General features: G+C 45.4%; 1 protein-coding gene and 1 long non-coding RNA gene across 13 annotated transcripts in view; one reads left to right on the forward strand and one right to left on the reverse strand.

Moving 5' to 3' along the window:
- Positions 1–21,688, forward strand: part of FOXP4 (forkhead box P4) — a 102,292-nt gene that overhangs the window by 64,199 nt on the left and 16,405 nt on the right. For 4 of the 7 annotated variants that reach the window (XM_056818204.1, XM_056818207.1, XM_056818208.1 and 1 more), the window contains 10 exons: positions 4,251–4,373; positions 5,423–5,509; positions 10,226–10,373; positions 10,680–10,887; positions 11,414–11,518; positions 12,427–12,514; positions 13,418–13,501; positions 13,883–14,087; positions 14,207–14,283; positions 15,394–15,495. In XM_056818204.1, coding sequence (XP_056674182.1) covers positions 4,251–4,373; positions 5,423–5,509; positions 10,226–10,373; positions 10,680–10,887; positions 11,414–11,518; positions 12,427–12,514; positions 13,418–13,501; positions 13,883–14,087; positions 14,207–14,283; positions 15,394–15,495 — 1,227 coding nt within the window. Of the gene's footprint in view, positions 1–4,250; positions 4,374–5,422; positions 5,510–10,222; positions 10,374–10,679; positions 10,888–11,413; positions 11,519–12,426; positions 12,515–13,417; positions 13,502–13,882; positions 14,088–14,206; positions 14,284–15,393; positions 15,496–21,688 lie in introns of all 7 variants that reach the window. The other 3 variants (XM_056818203.1, XM_056818205.1, XM_056818206.1) reach the window with 1 other exon arrangement.
- Positions 269–17,277, reverse strand: LOC107651432 (uncharacterized). Of its 6 annotated transcripts, none has more exons than XR_008916548.1 (7): positions 16,793–17,277; positions 14,986–15,053; positions 12,633–12,715; positions 11,813–11,864; positions 4,644–10,303; positions 1,406–1,453; positions 269–446 (listed from the first exon to the last, which is right to left on the reverse strand). It is a non-coding gene; the product is annotated as an uncharacterized LOC107651432 (long non-coding RNA). The 6 variants fall into 6 exon arrangements; XR_008916545.1 differs by having other exon boundaries at positions 12,633–12,783; XR_008916544.1 differs by having other exon boundaries at positions 271–446; positions 11,813–12,294.

Genomic DNA, 21,688 nt, shown 5'->3' on the forward strand with positions numbered 1-21,688 from the left:
TGAGGATTTGTGGTTTTGTTTTTCCAATTTTGTTGCTGGTCAGGAATTCTTATCTGGAAAGGGGGGGAGCATAGACGGGGGGGGGGGGGGGGGGGGGGAAGGATTTAGAAGAGAGAGATGTAAGGAGCCAAGGACATAGCATGGAAGTTGTTTTGCTTGCTTTGTTTGTTTGTTTTAAAATAAATCCTTAAAGTCACCCCTCCCCCCCTTTTTTCCCATTTTTCCATTTTCTTTCTCCAAAAAGTAGAGTTTAGAAGAGAAAACCAATTCTTATTAATGAGGAGTTTGTAGTTGGGTTCCCTTGAATTCAGATTTTTATTATAGCTGGGAAAATGAGAATATATGCATAAAACAATGAAGACAGCCAAATACTGCAGGAATTCAGAGAAAGGGAAGACTGGCCAGGCTGAAACTGTCTGTCACTGGATGTAGGATTGCATCTGGGCCTGGAAGACAGTTGGGATAGAATTCAAATTGGTTGATAAGGGAGAGGAGCATGGAAATACCTGGGAGAAAAGGAGAGCAGACCATGAAGTAGAAAGAGCACTGAATTTTGAATTTGAAAACTTGGCTTCAAATCCCAGTTCAGCTGCTTTCTAACTGTGATACTTTGGGCAAAATACTGTCCTCTCTGGGCCTCAGATTATTTCTGTTTCAAATAAAGAGGCTTGATTAAATGATCTCTAACCTTCTTTGATCACTGTATTTCAGTCATTTTCCAGTTGTTGCGTACCCCCATTTGGGGTTTTCTTGGCAAAGATACTCCTGGAGTAGTTTGCCTTTCCTTCTTCAACTCATTTGACAGGTGAGGAAACTGAGGGAAGAAGGACTATGTGACTTGCCTAGAGTCACACAGCAAATAAGTGTCTGAGGTCAGATTTGAACTCAAGAAGATGAGTCTTCTTGACTCCAGGCCCAGTGCTCTATCCATTCAGGCATCTATGAACCCATGATTTAGGCTTGCAGACTCTAGAGGCAAGGTCTCCAAATTTTCCATGTCCCATCCAGGACTCATGTATGAAGACAAATAAGAGAGTTAGGCCAGCCCTCTAATCCCCCCCACCCCCCCACCCCCTTGAGGGAAATGGCAGAGTAGTGAGTTTCCAGGTTGGAGTGTAGGACCTATTTGTTCACCCAATTTCCTGCTTCTTTTCACTGAACTCTTCCAAATCTAACTACTTTCTTTTTTTTATTATTTTATTTTATTTTTTCTTGTTATGCAAAATACACTTCTGTATTGGTCCATCATAGATACTTTCAAATCTGACTCTTTTTGGGGGGAAGGGGGTGATCCAGGAGTCTATGTGGTACAAGTAGGAGTACTTGTCCTTGTTTATGTACATATATACCAATATGGATTTGGAATCAGAGGACCTAAGTTGGAATTTCCACTTTTATTACTTACTCTTCATGTGATCTTGGACAAATCCTCTCTCTAGGATTCATTTTCCTCCTTTGTAAAAGAAAAAAAAATTTATTAAAAAAATTTTATTAAAAAATAATACAAATTTTCCTGGGCAGCAAGATGGTGCAGTGGATAGTGCTTTGGTTCATCTTCTTGACTTCTTGACTTCAAATCTGGACTCAGTCACTTACTATATGACTATGTGGCTATATGACTGTGGGCAAATCACTTAACCTCATTTGCCTTATTTTCCTCATCTGTAAAATGAGCTGGAGAAGGAAATGGCAAACCACTCCAGTATCTTTGCCAGGAAAACCCCAAATGGAGTCACAAAGAGTCAGACATGATTGAAAGGAGCGAACAACAAATACTTTTATTACTTTCCTTATAGGGTTGTTGAGATGAAAGTGACTTGTAAATTATAAAATGTAATATAAATGAGAGAGCATGGTTGTGCTTCTTAAGTGGGCTGGGGTCAGATATTTAAGCCTCACTGTGGGCCTGTAAGTTCCAAAGCCACTGATTATATCAATGACTGACTAGCTTTATGGCAAGGCTGTTATTCACATGTAGGGTTATAATAACTCAAATAACTCCTATTTTCGATTGTAAAGTGTTTTCCTCCAAGCAACCCTATGAAGTAATAAATATAACTATATTCTTATCGTAATATTTTCCAGCTGAGGAAACTGAGTCTTGGAGAGATTAAAAAATTTCCCCAGAGTCCTATAGCTACTAACTGCCAGAGCTGGGATTTGAACCCAGGCATGTTCTGATTTTAGGTTCTTTACCCTATCCACTATGCAACACTGCCTCTGAGTGATCAGGACTGTATGAGAGTAAGGATGGTTCCATTCAGCCTATTCCTGCTAGTAGAAAAGCAGCTCAACCTCCAGATTTTAGAGCAGCTAAGTGGCATAGTAGATAGAGTGCCAAGTCTGGAGTTGGGAAGACTCTGCTTCCTGAGTTTGAATTCAACCTAAATTCATACTAGCAGTATGACCCTAGGCAAGTCAACTAACCTTATGAGCCTCAGTTCCTCATCTATAAAATGAGCTGGAGAAGGAAATAGCAAATCACTCCAATATTTTTGCTGAGAAAACCCCAAATGGGACAAAGAATTGTATATGACTGGAAAACGGCTGAACAAAAATCTAGGTCCTACTGATTGTGTTCTTTATACATGAAGGACTCCTGGGCACCCATGGGTACCCACACATTGGCATCCAAAGGCATCTTCTCTGCCAAGCCTAGTAAGAGTCAACAGCATAACACAGCAGCCAAAAAAGCTATTGCTGGCCTCAGATGCATTAAGAGAAGCATGGAGTCTAGGAATAGGGAGGTGACATCCCTTGGCACTAGTCTCCGGTCAAATGACTTCTGGAGTATTGAATTCTAGGTAGGGAAGGAAGGTGACCTAAATGTCTGAAGAACTGAAAACTAGGCCAGATGGGATTCAGTTAAGGAATGGGTGATGTTTAACAAGGAGAAGAGAAGACTGGAGATGGAGGTGAGGAGGAAGGGACCAAGATCATTGTCTTGAAGTATTCGAAGAGAGGGATTGAACTTCTTCTCTTTGGCTCTAGAGGTCAATGGTTAGAAGTGACAGAGAGGAAGATTTCAACTTGATAAAAAGAAAGATTTCATTCCTAACTCAGCCCCTTCCTACTTTTCCAGGCTTCTCTTATTTTACTCACCCCCCTCCACAAACTCAACCATCTAGTAAGCAGGCTGTTCCCTGCACATATTATTCTACTTCTTGTCCCCCCACCAGGCCTTTGTGATGACTGTTGCCTATGCCTGGAATATCCACCTTCCAGGTGGAAAGAGTCCTTTCCCTACCCCACTCTCCTTCCCTCTGAGATGACTTCCCATTTTTAGATGTATCTCTTGGTTTCATCCTGGTTTGTACCTTGGCTCCCTCATTAGAATGAAAGTTCCTTGAGACTGAAGGGTAGCTTCTCTTATATTTCCAGTGCTTGGTATAGAGTCAGCCATATAGTAATTGCTTTAGAACCCATGCCTTATTTTCCTTAGCTTCCTTCAAAATATAGCTCAATTCCTCCCATGTGCCGCCTTCTCTCAGGTTACTTTCTATCTACTTTGTCTCTATTTTCTAGGTACTTGTTGTTTGTTGTGTGGTCTCTCCCATTAATCAATCAATCAATAAACATTTAGTCAGCTCCTATTATGTGTCAGATGCTGTGCTTAGTGCCGGAGATAAAAGGAAGGCAAAAGACTGTTCCTGCCTACTAGGAGCTTACAATCTAGTATGGGAGACAACATACAAGCAAATATATACGGGGCAAGCAGGAAATAATTAACAGAGGCAAGACTCAGGAATTGGGGGGGGGAGGGAAGACTTCTCATATAATGGGGGATTTTAGTTGGGACTTAAAGGAGGCCAAGGAGGTCAGTAGCTCATGGAGCTTCTGGGCATGGGGGACCCAGAGAGAATGCTGAGAGCTCAGAGGGGGAGCATCCAGTTGGAGGAAGGCCAGTGGCACTGGATGGGAGCATCTGTGTTGAGGAGTAAAGTGCTATTAGGATGTAAGCTTCTTGGGGGCAGGGCCTAGCTTTGGTTTTCCTTCCTATCCCTAGGGCTTAGCCTGGTGCCTGGTATATAGTAGGCTAAATAAATAAATGCTTGTAGACTGACTAACTACTTTTCAGGGATGTCATAAAGAGGGTTCTTGTCCCAATATAGTTTGGCCAAGTTGGTCTCTGAGGCCTTTGCATTTCTGGGGTTCTGTATTTTTGGATATGACGTGCCAATATCTGGGAACAGAAATGATAAAGGCTCAGTGAGTGTCTGACCAGGATGGTGTCTCTCCCTGCTCCCCAGGTGCCAGTGTCAGTGGCCATGATGTCCCCACAGATGATCACCCCCCAGCAGATGCAGCAGATCCTGTCACCTCCTCAGCTCCAGGCCCTGCTGCAGCAGCAACAAGCCATCATGCTTCAACAGGTGAGACTCCACCCCCTCTGCTTCCTGTCCCAGGAGTCCCCTCTCCTCATCTCTTGCCACCAGGTCCATGCCCATGTCCTTGACCCTACACAAGTGTAGGGTTGTTCCCGAGCAGGTAAAGCAAGAGACCAAGAGCCCCCCTTCCCCCTCCTGGTGGTCTCCCCTTGTCCACCCTCGGGCCTGGCCTCCTGCCTCTTGTGCCTGTTCACAACCAATGCCATGGGGTACCCCCAGCCCTGGGGGTGGGTGGGGCCAAGAAGAGACAGAAACCTGTTTGACAGTTAGGGAAACCACTCAGGCTAGACAGGCTTGCATTCTTCTAGAACAGCTGGATGCAGGTTAGAGGTCATTTCTTCTTTCTTCTTTGTGGAGGGTTATGCTTCTCACACTCTGCTCTCTTTCCCATTGTATCCTGGGGCCTCTGATGTGCCAGTCCTCCCCAGAGCTCTGGGCCTGAGCAAAATAATAATAATAAAATTAGGGCTCTGTGACCCGTACAGGAGATCTCCTTCCCCGGCACAAAAGCCCCATGTGTATCTGGGCAGTGCAGAGACCCTCCCTTGAGAAAGAATCCCTTCTTGTGATTGACACTAGACACCAAGTCTGTCCTGCCTACCACCTCTTTTCCTCTGGCCCCACCACATTCCCCAGAAGTTGTTCTCAGCCTCCAGGGGCCAAACAATTGGATCTGAGGTCTAGAGACTGATTGGAAAGACCTTCCGAGCCATTTTAATCTCTCCTCCTCATTTTACACATGACTCTCCCAGGGTCATCCAGGGAGTAAGCATCAGCTTTGAATCCAGGTCCTCTGAAACCAGGGCAAGTGCTTTTTCCCTGGGAAAGGGTTATATCTGCCTGGACTCCTGCATCCATTTTGCCAAGCAAGTCGAATTCAATTCTCCACCCTCACTTTAGGGTGGTGAGGAGGCCAGGGTTGGTGGGTGGGGATGGGGTAGAGGAAGAAGGAAAGCAACTCAGACTATGGTTTGTTTATTTGTTTATTTTTTCTTCCTTCTGTGACCTATTCCCACCCCTCCCTTGCTCCTCAGCTACAGGAATATTATAAGAAACAACAAGAGCAGCTTCATTTACAGCTCCTCACCCAGCAGCAAGCTGGGAAACAGCAACCCAAAGAGGTAAGAGGCGTGGGTGAGGGGTGTGAGGCCCTAGCCCTGGCCCCCTTCTTTCCCTCCATTCCTCTCCTAACTAACTTTCCCTTAAGCCCTTCCTAGGGAACTGGGAAGCCCATGGGAGGGACGTAGTTGAAGATTAAACCCCTACTGTGTGCCAGTCACTGTGCTAAGTGTTTTACAGATATTATCTCTGACTCTCAAGACAACCCTGGGAGGGAGGTGCTGTTGTTATCCTCATTTTTCATATGAAGACACTGAGGCAAACAGAGGTTAAATAACTTACCCAGGATCACCCAGCCAGGAAGTATCTGAGGCCAGATTTTCATCATCATTCTCATAAGCTAACATTTTTATAGCTCCTAAATGCTTTAAAACTAATCCTCACAACAATTCTGGAAAGTAAGTACAGATATCTCTTCTACATCACAGTCCTCCCCATCACAATTTCCATATATCTCTGGTTGGCATAAGAAATTAAATGGGAATTTTGCAGAAGTCACAGATGACACGCAAAGGCCAGTAGATGACACAGAAGAAGTTTAGAAACTAAGAAATGCATAAAATATGTGTATAGGATTGTACATTGTCAACATATTGTATCTTCTAATACAAATAGACACGATTTCTTTTACTGTAAACACCTTATAAAAGAAAAAGAAAAAAATTCAGACTTCTCTGGTCTGAAAAGGAGGATCAATAAATTTTATGTGGATTTTCCAGATCATGGGGGCAATGCATCCCTAATCCTCCCAATGTGGAAGGGATACATGTACTATTATTATCCCCATTTTTCAGTTAAGGAAACTGAGGCAGATAGAAGTTAAGTGTCATAAAGCTAGTAAGTATCTTGAGGCTGAATTTAAACTCAAATCTTCCTGACTCTAGGCTCTTACTCCTTTGCCACCTAGCTATCTAGTTGGTGATGAGTTTTCTCCCATTCTGCTCTATTCCTCTTTCTTTCCTTTTATCCTATGTGCTATCTTATATCCAGACTACCATCTGATAAATTGGGTTCCCTTTTACTATGTGGGATAATCGTGTGGGAATTTAGTTGTGAGGGTGTAGTTCATGCTATGGATAAAACCTAGTTTTATGTACATTGAGTTTTCAGAAGGAATCTTTCTATTATTTAAAAAAATAGATTTTAAGGATTTCTTTTTAAAAATCATCTATATTTTCCATTATATGCCTTCCCAGAGCCATTCCTTAAAACAAAGGATTTTTTTAAGATGAAAGAGTGAAAAGAAACATTAGCAAAACAATTCAACCCAGGAAAAGTCTGATATTACAAGCAATGGCTCATACTCATGAACTGTCCCTCTTTATTCCCCATCTCTGCAAAGGATGGGGAAAGCGGGGAATATAGAGAACCTCATAGCCCTTCTTTGGGGCCAAACATGGTTTTTATACTTTTGCACCATTTCTTCCATTCTCTTAAAGTCTTTTCTGTGGATCTCAACATTGTGCCTTTCTACTTACCAGCTTGCCCACTGCTAGGTTTCCTCAACCTTTAAGCTTACTTCTATTTACTTCATCTCTTTACTTCTCATTTCTGAATTCCCTTAGCCTAAAACCTACCCACTCTATCCAAGCCACACTTTTCTTTCTGTGCCCCTCACCTTCTACTCTGTGTCTAGAGCAACCTTCTTTCTCCCATGTTGGGAGAAAAAAAGATGGTTCTAAGCAACCTCCTCCAGGGGACCTTCCATGATTGGAAGCAAAGAGATATCTAGTATAACAAGATAATTGGTGGCTCTTTTGATACTTCAACCACTCTCACATTTACTATACCATTTCTAGTATCTCTTCTCAGGTACTTTGGCTTGCCAGCATGATATTACAGTATAAGGCAATGGTCTTAGAGTCAGGAAAATCTGGATTCAAATCCTGCCTTACATATTTAGTAGCTGTGTGACCCTGGATAAGTCACTCAACATCTCTTTAAAATGAGGGCTTTGATGACTTTTAAGGGTTCTTTCAGCTCTGAATGAATGACTGACATCAAATGCTCATCATGTGTAAAACACATTGGGGCAACTAAGTGGTGTAATGAATAGAGTGAATTCAAATTTGATCTTAGAAGCTTACTATCTATATGACCATGGACAGTTTCACTTAGCCTCGTTTGCCTCAGTTTCCTCATCTATCAAATGAGCTGGAGAAGAAACAGCAAATTACTACAGTATCTTTGTCAAGAAAATCCTCTTTGGAATCACAAAGAATTGGACACAACTGAAAAACTGATAACAAATAAATATGTATAAAATACTGTGCTAAGGGCTGGGATACAAACAGAAAAGTCAGTCCCAGAAGCTTTCACTCTAATGGGGACTTCGCAAATGTGTGATCCTTTGTTTTATTTTCCAATAACTAGCAAGCCCCAAGCAGGCAGCATTTATTCTTAACTTGCAAGTGCCCAAAGTGAGCATAGCCCCGGAGGCACCCATAAAGCTTTGCTGACTGACTGACATGTTTCTGCCTGTGCAGAAATGCCCCTGTTTGAATCTGTGTGTGCGTGGAAGGCAGAGTTGTGTGTGGCTGTTGGCTGGGTGTAGCTATACTTCTACTCCAGTGGGTCTGCTGCTGGGCAGGGGTGAGGAGGGAAGAGAAGGTTGGTGGGACAGGAATGGTACACTTCACTTCTAGCCCCAGCCTGATATCTCTCCCCAGAGGTTTCTGTGGTCAGTTGTTCCAGGCAGAGACATGCCTACGTATATATGGCTGTGTGTTTAGGGTGTGTGTGTGTGTGTGTGTGTGTGTGTGTGTGTGTGTGTGTGTGTGTGTATGTATGTGTGTGTGTGTGTTGGCATATTGAAATAATTGAACATGTTATCGTGGGCTTTATCTTGCTTGTTGGTGACCTCTGTCCTCCCCAGAGAGAACCCCTAGCTTCTAGAGAGAAGTTTTTCTGATTATCCAGATGAGATAAAAGAGACATTGACATATAGCAGTGAGACCAGAGAAGGGTGACCAGGATGGTGAGTGGTCTGGAAACCACGTTATAAAGAGAATAAATAGCTTAAGGAATGGGATGTGTTTAGTCTGGAGTAGGGAAGACTTGGGAATAGGTAGGGATGGGGGTATGTTGGCTGTCTTTAAGTATTTAGAAGCCTGTCAGATGAAGTAGAGAATAAATGTATTTTTCATAGCTCCAAAGGGCAAGATGAGTACCAAAGGGTGGAAGTTAGAGGAAGAAAGATTTGGGCTCAGTAGAAGGAAGAACTTTCTAAAGAATTCATTGTCTAAATATGAAATGTAGATCATATAGGTGGCTAAGTGGATAGTGCTGAATCTGAAGTTAGAAAGATTCATCTTTCTGAGTTCAAATTTGTCCTTATACACTTACTAGCTTGTGGCTCCAGGCAAGTCACTTCACCCTATTTGCCTCAGTTTCCTCATCTGTCAAATGAGCTGAAGAAGGAAAGGAAAGGCAAAAAAGAAGGAAAGGAGGAAAGGAAATGGAAAATCTAGTATCTTTGTCAAGAAACCCTGACTGCAGTCAGAAAGAGTTGGACATGACCAAAAAATGATTGAACAATAATAAATATGGAATGTGTTGCCTTAACAGGGAGTAAGCTTCTCATCTGTATCTCTATTTCAGCAGATTATAAGACTATATCAGGGATGATTCCTGAGCTGTGTAAAATATATTGTCTAGGTGATCTTCTTATTCTAAGTTCTGTGATTTAGTAAGAAGAAAGCAGTAAGAGGTAGCTTAGGCAGTACAGTGTATAGAGCACTAGGCCTAGAGTCAGGAGGTCCTGGGTTCAAATCTAGCCTCAGACACTTCCTACCTGTATGACCTTGGGCAAGTTACTTAACCCCAGTTGCCTAGCTCTTATTCTTCCATAATAGAATTGATACTAAGACAGAAGATAAGGGGTTAAAAAAATTAACAAAGGAAAGAAACATTGGAAAGAGTAATGAATTTTAAGAACTCAGAGAATCTGGGTTCAAATTTCGGTCTAGCAACTTACTACCTTACTTACTAACTTTGGCTTTAATCTCCTTGGGTCTGTTTCTTTATCTGGGAAATGAGGGAATTGGAATAGATGATGTCTAAGGTCCATTCCTTCTTTTGATCTTGAAGAGTAGAAGGAAGCAGAGAAAGGAGAAGAAAGATCAGAAGAGAAGAAAAAAAAGTAGAAAGGAAAGAAGTGGAGAGATAAAGATCCAACAAGAGGAAAGAATAGACAGAAGAGTGAAATAGAGGAAAAAAATGAGAGAAAGGCATAAGAAGGGACAGACCAAGGGAAAGAAAAGTCGTCCCCCTTTTCAGCATTGCCCCATGTGCCAATGACTATTCCCAAAGCTGAGGCTTTTGGAGGAAGAAGATGATAGGGCAACCCCTCAAATCAGCCCGGTAGAATTCTAGGGCATAGTGGCACCCACAGCCTTATGATGGGCCAGGAGGAGGCAGAGATCGAGAGAGCTTAGCATCTGTTCTTGCCCTTACTGCACTGAATAGAAGGGAGGAGTATAGAGTATGGCCCTGGGAAAGAAGGCATGGGATGGGAGAGAATGACTTGATGCAATAGGTGTATGTAAGAAACTACTGCGTGTTCAGGAAGGACTTCAGTCCTTGAGAAAGGGAGGGGACAAAGCTGAAAGGAGACAGAGAGGGTTGCGGTGGGAGGTGGTGGAGAGCAGAGAACACATGGCTTCAATGACGAAAGGCCTGATTAGACATTTCTTGCACCATCGCTTTCCGGGAAGCAGGCACTTGGGAACAAGCAGCTAGCTTTCCAGCAACAGCTCCTTCAGATGCAGCAGCTGCAACAGCAGCACCTGTTGAACCTGCAAAGACAGGGTCTGGTCAGTCTTCAGCCCAGCCAGGCAACAGGACCCCTCCAAACCCTCCCACAAGGTGAGTGACTTGGAGCATTGACAACCCTCTGCACCCTCCCAGGCCAGAATGAGCCTCCAGAACCCCTGCCCCGAGGCCCTGAAATTCTCCCCTCCCAAGAATCTAGCCTAAGCCTCCAATGCTCCCATGGCCTGGGCCCCTAAGGGGACCCTATATTCCTAGGGACCCAGACCAAATGTTCAGAATCCCTCCCAAGGTCCCTGGGAAGATACCCCCAGCCTTCAGTTCCAGAAGGATAAGGTGCCTTCTGTGCTACCCAAAGATTAAATGTGGTAAGAGATCTCTATGTGTCCCTGTACTCTGCAGCTGTGTGCCCATCCGACCTGCCTCAGCTATGGAAGGGAGACGGGGCAGCTGCCCAGCCAGCTGAAGACAGCATCAAACAGGAGGGGCTGGACCTCACCACAGCAGCAGCCACTGCTACCTCGTTTGCCCCTCCTAAGGTCTCACCCCCCCTCTCCCACCACACCCTCCCCAATGGGCAACCCACTGTGCTCACACCTCGACGAGACAGGTACCTCTGGAGAGGGGATCTGAAATGAAGCTGCTGGGGGAAGGAGGGGGGTGACTGTAGGAAGTTGACTTCAAATGGTCTCTGAGTTCGTATCTTTTTTTTTTAACCCTTACCTCTGTCTTAGATTCAATACTGTGTATTGATTCCAAGGCAGAAGAGTGGTAAGGGCTAGGCAATGGGGGTTAAGGGACTTGGCTAGGATCACATAGCTAGGAAGTGTCTGAGGCCAGATTTGAACTCAGTACTATCTGTCTCCAGGCCTGCCTATCAATATACTGAGCCACTAGCTGTCCCCTTTTGAGTTCATATTTGACTTCTAAAATATGGAATTTCTAAAATGGGAGAGGAGTCAGGTGGAGGTCTGGGGGGATGATGCTGGGGAACAATACGCCTGGAGGACTAAATCCAAGGAAGATGGGGGCAGGAGGAGCTGGAACCAAGGTGGAAGCAAGGATGTTATAGTCAGCAATAGGGGCCCTGACTACCATATAAGGACCCTGACCTCCTGCCAATCTTTTCTTCCCAGCTCCTCACACGAGGACACCCCTGGCTCCCATCCCCTCTATGGGCATGGGGAATGCAAATGGCCAGGCTGTGAAACCCTTTGTGAAGATCTGGGGCAGTTTGTCAAGTAAGTCCCCACCTGCCCCTTCCTCCTCACCTCTAAGCCCTCCTGTTTCCCCCAACCTGGATTCTCCACTCCTTATCTCCACTTCCCTGCCCCCTTTGTTCACTGACCAGCACAAGTTAGTCCCAACTCTCCTCACTCCCTCAATGGCCACATCTCTCCCATCCACCTCCATTCTCAAGTCCTGTACTGGCCCCCCAGCCACGGAAGCCATGCACTTGCTCTCTGGGTTTTGGGGGTGAAGGAGTGTTAAATGTGTAGGGGTCACTTCATATACTTGCACCATAGCTGTCTTACCTGGACCTCCCTCTAGCCAGCTTCTGTGGAATCAGAGTAGCTCCTCTCCCTCCTAGGGAGATATGGAACAGGTTGAAGGGCAAGCAGGGAACAGTCTCTATCTCCTATATCCTCCCAGTCTCCCCAGTCAAGGGTCAGGAGAACCTGACAGCAGAGTGATGAGGTCTAGAGGAGGCAGGTGGACAGGTAGGCAGGGGGGCGGACAGGCGGTTGGTGCTGCCACAGTGGTGCCAGGCTCTGTCACTGACTGATTAACTCTGCTGTCTCCCAGCCCCTTGCAGCATCAGGGTCAAACAAATTGTTTTCACGCTTCGTCAGAGGTTTACTTAATTAGTTCATTTGCAATTAGATCTCTCTGTAGCTGGGATTTTAGCAAAGACATCAAAGGAAGCTGACTAGGAAGATGCCGCTTCTATCTTTCCTTTCTTCTGGCTGGGCCACCTTCTCTGTCTCTTTGTCTCCATCATTCTGTCTGCCCCTGTCTTTGTGTGTGAGGGAATTGAAGAGATGTCATAGGGAAGGCAGATGGGGGAAGAATAGTTCAGGGAGCTGGGGGCAATTCTTAGGTGAAATCGGTCTAAACCTTCCCTTCTCCACCCCCCCTCCCCATGAAGACACCTCAACACAGAGCATGCACTTGACGACAGAAGCACAGCCCAGTGCCGGGTCCAGATGCAGGTTGTCCAGCAGCTGGAGATACAGGTGTGGCCCTCTCTGTGCATGTTGGGATGTTCGTCGGGTCCCTCACACCCTTTCCCTAGCCCCAGTATCACCTTCCCCTGGGTTTAACCATGTGTTCTTGGAACCAAAGTAATCTTACCTCCTCTAGTTGTCTTGGACAGAGGAACCACATTCTATCAAGTGCACATTGTTGGCTTTGGAGGGGAGAGTCTGAGTCTTGTCCTGGGAGGACCAGAAGCAATGTAACTGGTGTGCCCAACATCAAGAGTGATCCTCTTGCCAGAAGGGTTCTATTGGAGTTGGGAAACAAGATGTGCTCATTTTCCTAATGGGTTGTCTTGGGCAAAGATTGTGGCAAAAAAAAAAGGTTCTGGCTAAGTCAGAGTGAGGGAAAATGAAGAGATCACAGAGAAAATAGTGACTTGAACTGTAAATACCCAAAAGACAGATTGGGAGAACCAGTCAATCAATGAGAGAAATTAATCTGTCAACAAATACGTATGCAATATCAGCTCCCCACTGGACTGTATATTCCTCAAGGGTAGGGATATATCTTTGCATTCTCCACAGCACCTGACAAAGGGTCTTGATGTAATGGATGTTCAACAAATATTTGGTGGGTGAATCAATCAGCCAATTGGGATTTATGAAAAAATGCTTAATTCTAAGTGGGTCAAAAAGCTTGAACAAAGGTGGGAAACCTTGAGTTGGCTAGGGCTGTGAGACTCAGGGACACTTGTGTAAGGTCAAGCAGCTGAAAAGACTTGGTGTTTGTCATCTTTTCTCTCCTTGGTTCCTTCCCTTTTCCCTTGAGGCAGTGGATTGGGGAAGGATGATATTGGATGCTGACCAAAGAAGAAAGGGCTAAGCTCAGAAAACTCTGAAACCCAGGCCTTCTTTTCCATCTTGTCTCTCTCCCAACAGCTAGCCAAGGAGAGTGAACGACTTCAGGCAATGATGGCCCATTTGCACATGAGGCCTTCGGAACCCAAGCCCTTTAGCCAGCCGGTGAGATGCTCCATATCCCCATACATACATCTCCCATTCCTTCTAGTCCTTCTGACTCTCCTTATACTTTCCAATGGGGTCTGACCTTCCAGGAACCCTATGGGACTTCCCAGATGCTTTTCCCAACCCTTCCTTCAGTCTCTTCCTCTAGATATTGCCCATCTACTTTAGACCTCTGCAGTTTTCCCCTTCAGAATCCACCCCCTTGCTCTGACCGTCCCCCACTTACCCCTTCCCTTAGTGAATAAAATTCACCCACTAACCATCCTGACCCTGAGATCAATTAGAGCAGAAAAGACAGTTGAATCAAAGGAGAGAGTCTCTGCTCATCCCTGCTTTCCTCTTCAGCTTTGCCCTCATCACGCTTTCCATTTTTCACAGCTGAACCTGGTGTCAGGCTCCTCACTCTCCAAGGTGACTGTCTCAGCTGCTGATTCGTTCCCGGATGGCCTCGCCCACCCCCCCACCTCAGCTGCCGCCCCTGTTACTCCCTTACGCCCCCCTGGCCTCAGCTCTGCCACTCTGCACAGTGGGGGCCCTGCCCGCAGGAGGAGTAGTGACAAGTTCTGCACCCCCATCTCCTCTGGTGAGGGCGGGGAGATGGGGGCAGGAGCACTACAGAAGGGAGGCATTATGGTTCAGGGGAAGGGGCTTCCTTGGACCACAGGTCTGGCCTTTCTTATATCCCTCATCTTTCTCCTCCAGAGCTGGCCCAGAATCACGAGTTCTACAAGAATGCAGATGTCCGACCTCCCTTCACCTATGCGTCCCTCATCCGACAGGTGAGCTTCCCAGGGAAGATGGTGGAGATATCGGGGATAAGAGACTGCATGATAAATCCTACTTTCTATTCTCATCATCTCCCAAATCTGTCTCCAGTTGCCCATTTGTCTATGAAGTCCTTCCCTGTCTTTTCCCACTACCCAAAATCTTCTCATCCTCTCCCTTCCCTGATCCCAATACCCTCACTTAATTTTTGCCAGATGTACCTTCTCTCATACATTACCTATCAGCTCATTTATTACATAGATTCTTCCCGTTCTCTTGGTCAATTCTCTCTTATCTCATCCAGATATGACTGATAGAGTTACTTAGACATATATATATATATATATATCCATTCCCTCTCTTGCACCCACACTTTGTCTGTCTCTGTCCCTCTCTCCCTCCTTTTGTCCCTCCTTCCCTTCCTTCTCTCTTTCCTTCCTCTTTCTCTCTCTCCCCCTTTCTCTCTTCCCTCCTATTTTTCTCTTTCTCCTTCCCTTCCTCTTTTCCTCCTTCTCTCACCTCTCTTCCTTCCTACCTTCTCTCTTTTTCTCTCACCCTTCCTTCCTCCCAAATATGTACTCATACACACAAAGTTAGACTCAAGAGTTCCTGGGTCATTAGCAGAACTGATTAATGGACCTCAGCACTTATCATATGACAGAACCAGCTTGATGGTACAGTGGATAGACTACTGAAGGCCAAAGTTCAAATCCTACCTCACATGTTAGTTCACTGTGTGAATCTGGGCAAGTTATTTAATCTCTGACTTCCTCAGTTTCCTCATCTGTAAAATGGGGATAACGTTAGCACCTACTTCTAAAGGTTGTGAGGATAAGGTGATATGTTACTTATAAATCACTTTGCAAACCTTAAAGCAATCTATAAATGGTAGCTATTATTATTATTATTATTATTATTATTATTACTACTAATGCTATAAAGGTACACCTGTACACAAATTCATACCCTTCATACTGTCTCAAGCTCCCATACTTGGGAATTTATGCAAAGACTATTTTGGGCTCCAGGGAGAGTTGGAATCCTCAGAAAGAGAGACCAGTAGTTTTGACTTCCTATCCCTGGAGGAAATAAAGTAAGCCCTTTGACCTCTGCTTCCCTCAAAGGCCATCCTGGAGACCCCTGACAGGCAGCTCACTCTGAATGAGATCTACAACTGGTTCACCAGGATGTTTGCCTATTTCCGGAGGAACACAGCCACCTGGAAGGTGAGAGTTCCCTACTTTGCCTTCCCTCCCCCTTTCTAAGGGCAGCAGGCCCTCACCCTAGGGTGGAGATTCCTATAGGGAGCTTCCTCCAGAAGGTCAGTTCGGTCCTTGTGACATTGGCTTAGATGGGCACACTGGTGGCTCAGCTCTATCTCCTCATGGATTTGCCCCAACGGGATCCCTAGAACTCAAACGCTTATTTGGGAGTGTCTGGCTTCTAAACACCCTTCTCTAATTCAGTTCAACAAACATTGTATTAAACACTTATGTGCAGTACCAGCTGAGCCTCAGAGTCAGGAAGAGCTTGGTTCAAAGCCTGCTTCTTCCATATGCTGGCACTAAAACCCTGAGCAAGTAACTGTGCTAGATATTCAGGATACAAAGTAAAAAATGAAGGAGTCTCTGCCGCCAGGGAACAGGTTCATAAGTTCCTCTTGCATTTTAAGGAAGAGGGAGGGGATAAAATATCTTTATAAATAAGTATATTATGAAGAAAATTCAATGGTAATGGAAAAGACTAACATCTAAGGGGGTGGGTGGGTTCAAGGAGGATGTGCCCTCTAAAGAGCCCTGTAGGAAGGCAAGGATTCTGAAAGGTAGAGATGAGAAGGGAGTGCATTCCAGGTGTGGGGAATAGCTTGTGCAAATGTAGAGAGGTGAGAGAGGGAGTTTAAAATCTCAGGAATGGCATATAGTCCAATTTGAATGGGATATCAAGTTTATTAAAGGGAGTATTATAAAATAAATTGGTAGGGGGGGTACTAGACTATGGAGGGCCTTAAACTAGGTTGAGGAGTTTATACTTTATTCTAGAGACAATAGCGAGCTACTGAGGATGTATATTTCTACAAAAGGAGACATTTTGGTGATCTGACCCCTGCTGACTACATAGGCTCCACAGGCAGCCCCAACAGGACCCTTGATGACCTGTGGCTAGAGTCTTTTTTTGTTTTAAACCCTTACCTTCTATCTTAGAATTGATACCAAATTACAAGGCAGTGGAGTGGTAAGGGCTAGGGAATGAAGGTTAAGTGACTTCTTGCCCGGTCATACAACTAGGAAACATCTAAAGCCATATTTGAACCTAGGATCTCCCTTCTCCAGGGCTCACTCTGAATCCACTGAGCCACCTACCTAACTATATCTGTCTAAATCATCCAGAGACCCTAGAATTACTAAAACTGTAACATGGGGGAGGGGTTCCAAAGACCCCTCCCCTCATCGGGGAAGAATGGTATATAGGAAAATTGGACATGGGGCAAACACAGGTCTGAGGACAATGGGCATAGACACGTACACAGACATGGACACACATACACCCTCCCCCTTTTTGCTGTCAGAAGCAGAAAGATAATTGTCTCAGTCCAATTAGTCATTTCAACACCTCCAGCCATAACAGTTTTCCTAGGGGGACAAGAGAGAGAAAGGGGGGAGGGCTAGGGAAAATGGGACAGGGAGTTAGGGGCCGGATGCTGAGTGTGCCTTCTGTTTTCTCATTGCCAAGACTTTGTGTGAGGAGGGGGTAGTGATGGAAGGAAGGAGAGAGAGATGGAGACACAGAGAAAGGGAGAGAAAGACTGACACAGAGACACACATAAATGGAGAGAGACAGAGACAGATGGAGAGAAAATGATGGAGAGAGATAGAGATGGGAAAAAGAGGAGGAGGGACAGAGAGAAACCGATGGAAAGAGTTGGAGAGAGACAGAGACAGAGAGAATGAGGGGGAGAGAGAGAGAGAGAGAGAGAGAGAGAGAGAGAGAGAGAGAGAGAGAGAGAGAGAGAGAGAAAGACAGAGAGAAAGACAGAGACAGAGAGACAGAATGAGAGGGAATGAGTTCACAGGCAGGTGCAGCCTTCAGCTGAGAGGCTTGGTGCCTATACAGTAGGTGGGCATTGTGACTCAGTGGAGAGAGGGCTGGGGCTTGGCCATGGGGTGGGGAAGACAAGGGGAAGCATGTGGTATCTCTGCAGAAGTTGCCAGGATCTTTGGCCTTTGAGTCCCCCTACTGGCCAGTGTTGGAACTTCAGGGCTACAAGGTGCTTCTTCCACAGATTGGGTTGGGAGGGAACATTTTATTGCTGTGAATTAGGATCACAGATTTAGAACAAGAAGGGATGTTGGAATTCATCGACTCTAGTCTGACCCCCTACTTAACAGATGAGCAAACTGACATTTAAAAGCACTGAGTGACTTGATTCAGATTCTTTTACTCCAAATCCAGCACTCTTTCCTCATAAAGTTTTCTAGTACCCAGTCTTGGGTCATCTGACTCAAAATGCAAGCTCTTAAGTCATATTGCCTTATCATTGCCTGTCCTGGCTTATGGAAAAAGTCAAACTGGGTAATTATAGGATTGAAAGGGAGTTCTGAGGGTCAGTGCGGTCATCCTCCTAGCTCTAAGCAAACTTTACTGAAACCCTTCTGGAAAGATGGATGTTGACATTGTTAGTAAGGAACTTCGAGAATATTCCACATTCATCCATATCAGTTGTTCATTGAATTCATTGTCAGAAAACTTTTCTGAATAGCATGCTAGCTGAGTAGATAGAGCACTGGACCCAGAATCAGGAAGACCTGAGTTTGAGTCAAGACTTAGTCCACTTACTAGCTTTGGGACCCTGGGCAAGTCACTAAACTTCTGTCAGCTTCAGTTTCCAAAGGAGGGATAATAGCAGCACCTGGATTGTTGTGAGGCTCAAATAAGATTATATTGGTAAAGAACTTTGTAAATCTTCAAGCACTGTAACATTTAAGCCTGTCATTCCTTGAGTGAAACATGAATATACTGAGTGCCTGGTTTAGAGCCACAGCAGGTATTATTCATGGTGCCTCCTCCCAGGACTGGACTAGGGTCACATTCCTTGGCCTAGGGTCACAGGGTTAGAGTGTTCAAGCCCAAAAGAGGTAATGGCAAGCCAAGCTGGGGCAGGCTCTTCTCATTGGCTGTAAGTGATGTCATCCTTCTGACTTATGTAGACTCTGGGCTCTTTTTTGGCTGGCTGAGCCCTCTAGGGGTCATCTCGGCTAGGCTTTCGCCTCTAGATGGGACAGCACTGAAGGGAGTCAACTATTACTCAACAATTGTGCCAAGCCCAAGTGAGGAGTGTGTGTACACACGCACAGCATGATCCCTTCTGTCCATGTTGTCTTCATACACAGTATAAATATCTGCCCAAACCAGAAACTGTACGTTCACTCTCATTATTTCATTTGTTGTTGTTGTTCTCGTTCCGCCAATTGAAGACCATTTCCTCTTCAAAGATGGAGAATAATAAGAGATCAGCTGATTTAGATCTGGAAGGGACCTTAGCCTTCATGTAGTCCAACACCCTCTTTTTATAGCTGAGAAAACAGGCTCATAAGAGAAGGTGACTTCTACAAAGCCTCAGAGGGAGTGAGTGGCTGAGCCAGGATCCAAACTCTGGTCTCCCGAATCCATTGCTCTTTTTTACTGCACCTTTTTATCATCCTCTCTCATTTATTTTAAAAAAGATTTATTTATTATCAATTACATGTTTCTGCATTAACAATTAACAATTTAACATGCAAATTAACAATTAACTATTAACAAATTAACAAATTTCTGCATGTTAGACGATGGAACTTATCTCTCTTCCTCCCTTCCCTCTTCCTCCCCATGCTGGCAGGCCATTTGATCTGGGTTAAACATATCACCCTTTTAGAAGGCTTTTTAGTGAATGAGTAGCTCTGTAGTGCCTCTTCATTTCTCCTTTTCAGGACTTTCTCTCTTCCTGCTCTTTCTTATTTCCTGGTCATTAGTGGGTTCTGCTCTTTCCTTAGTCTTCCTTTCCCTTCCCAGACCCCACAGTGTCTGCATTCCCCTGTGCCTAGGCCTGACTTGATAATGGATAGACAATGGCCTGGTCAACATCAGCAGCAGATGGGGGAGGGGGCTGGTGGGGTCAAATGAAAATCATCTTCCTGGGACTTCTAACTAGCTTTCTTCTCAGCATAGAATGGTGGACAACTCAGAAGAATGTGCCCTAGTGGAATGGTGGCCCATCATGGCCCATATTCCAGCTCTCTTGCACCCAGCTCCCGAGCACCAGGGTCCAGAGTTCCTAGAATCATCCTCAGTTCTCATTTCCTGCCTCTGACTCACTCCCTCCTCTTATCTCCCATGCCTTGACTCTATTCCCTTCCCGGGACTGGCTCCTGGGGTTCGGGCCCTGCTACTCATCCCCTTGGGGCCTCCTACATTTCTCCTCCTCCTCCTGCTCTGTTCACCCTGCGCTTCCCTCTCTGCCTCCCTCCCCATTTCACCGTCTCTTCGTCTCTTCTCTTCTTGCTGGATCCCTTTCGCTGGAAGGACCGGATCAGGGGGAGAGGCGGGGAGGGGGCCTGGGGCTGATCCTGGCCACCCCAGAGCCAGGAGCTGCCATCTGCTTCCTGAAGCCGATGCCCTCCCCGGCCTCCTCCTGAGCTCCCTCCTCCTGCCCCTTTTGGTGTCGGGCCCCTCCCCGGGCCCTTGTTGTGGGCCGGTCCCTTTGTTTACGAAGCCCCCACCAGACCCCTTAAATTGCCGTTAATGTTTCAGCGTAACGAATTAGTCTCTCATCACGAATCAGGCTTCGAAATGAGGGAAAAAAGCCCCGGTGAGGCCATCCTCGGAAATTGGGGTCATTCTCATTTGCAAAGCGGAGGATCCGAGCCCCGTAATGCGGGGAAATTTATTCCGAGGCAGGAGCCCCGGCGTGATTAGGCCCTTTGTAATTATCGCTCCGAGAGATTCCACTCCAGCCGCCTGCCTCCCTCGTGGATTAGCAAGCGAGTCGGAAAAATACACAGGATTTAATTAGAGGCAAATTAAAATTGGTAATGAAATCGGGCCAGTTGCAAGTGGCAAGAGTTGGAAGAGAGAGAAGGAGAGGGGATCTCGAGGGGGCACAGCGCCTGCCTGCCCTGCCCGCTTTCTTCTCTGTTTAGAAATGTAAAGATGGAGTCAGGGACCAGGGACAGGGATGGGGACATAGGGAGAAAAAGGGCAGGTGAGGGAGGGAGCGAGGGAGGGCCCCAGCAACAGGAATGAAAATGGGAGACTAGAGATGAGGACAGGGGAAGGAATCAGGGGCAAGGAAGTAGGTCAGAAGACAGGGAGGGACAGGCTGGGAAATAAGAAGAAGAACTCGATTCATTTCAGCAGTTACTAAGTACCTACTGTGTTCAGGGCACCTTGAGAAGATGGGGCAGCGGATGGCAGTGGGCATAGACTTGAGTCCCTACCTAAAGATCAAGAGGGTAGGGAAGAGGAGTCAGGCTCCCCACATTCTATGGGAGAGCCCTTATTTTCCGAAGCAGTGTTAGAGGGGTGATTTATCTAGATTCCTCACTTTGGTGATCATTGAATTACTCCCCTTCTCCTACTGAAAAAAGATCCTGGCCTTCCATATTCTGACTCCAACCTGCCATTCCAGCCTTAGATGTACACTAGCCAGACTTGAGATACTCTTTCCTAAAATATGCCCTCAGCTTCTCCACCAGGAAGGCCCTGTGCCCTGACTCCTGCCCTATTCAACCAACCCATGGCCAGATGTTGTGTCTTTAATGAAGGAAGCCTCCTCTGATGCCTTCAGGCAGAATGATCTTCTGAAATCCAGCTGCCTGTTGCTTACTTCTGCTTTATTACCCTTTCATATCGTACACTGGTCATTAGAGTTTTCTACATATGCAACTTGTACCCTTCTTAGGCTTTCTAGACTTGAAACTCTACGCAGGCATTGACTGTCTTGTTTATCTTGGTTCTCCACCAGTGCTTAGCACAAAGCTTTACCCAGAGCATATGTTTGGGAGTTTTGGTTTTATAAGATTAGTCACTTACAAAAATGAATAATATGGAAATGTGTTTTGTGTGATGTATGTGTGTGTGTGTGTGTGTGTGATGTGTGTGTGTGTGTATAACCCAGATCGAATTGCTTGTCAGCTCTGGGAGGAAGGAGAGGGAGGGAGACAATTTGGATCATATAACTTTGGAAAATTTATGTGGAAATTAGTTATTAAAATTTTTAAGAACCCCAAAGCCTTACCTATAGTAGGTGTTTCATAAGTAAGCTAGTTGAGATTTTAGGGACAGCTTTTCCCTTCATCATTTCTTACAGCACAGTTACTCAAAGACTGTACGTTTCCTCAGTTTCCAATTTGGCACTTACATTCTAAAGGGGAAAATACTCCC

The sequence above is a fragment of the Monodelphis domestica genome, chromosome 2 (assembly GCF_027887165.1).
Source record: "Monodelphis domestica isolate mMonDom1 chromosome 2, mMonDom1.pri, whole genome shotgun sequence".
Lineage (NCBI taxonomy): Eukaryota > Metazoa > Chordata > Mammalia > Didelphimorphia > Didelphidae > Monodelphis > Monodelphis domestica.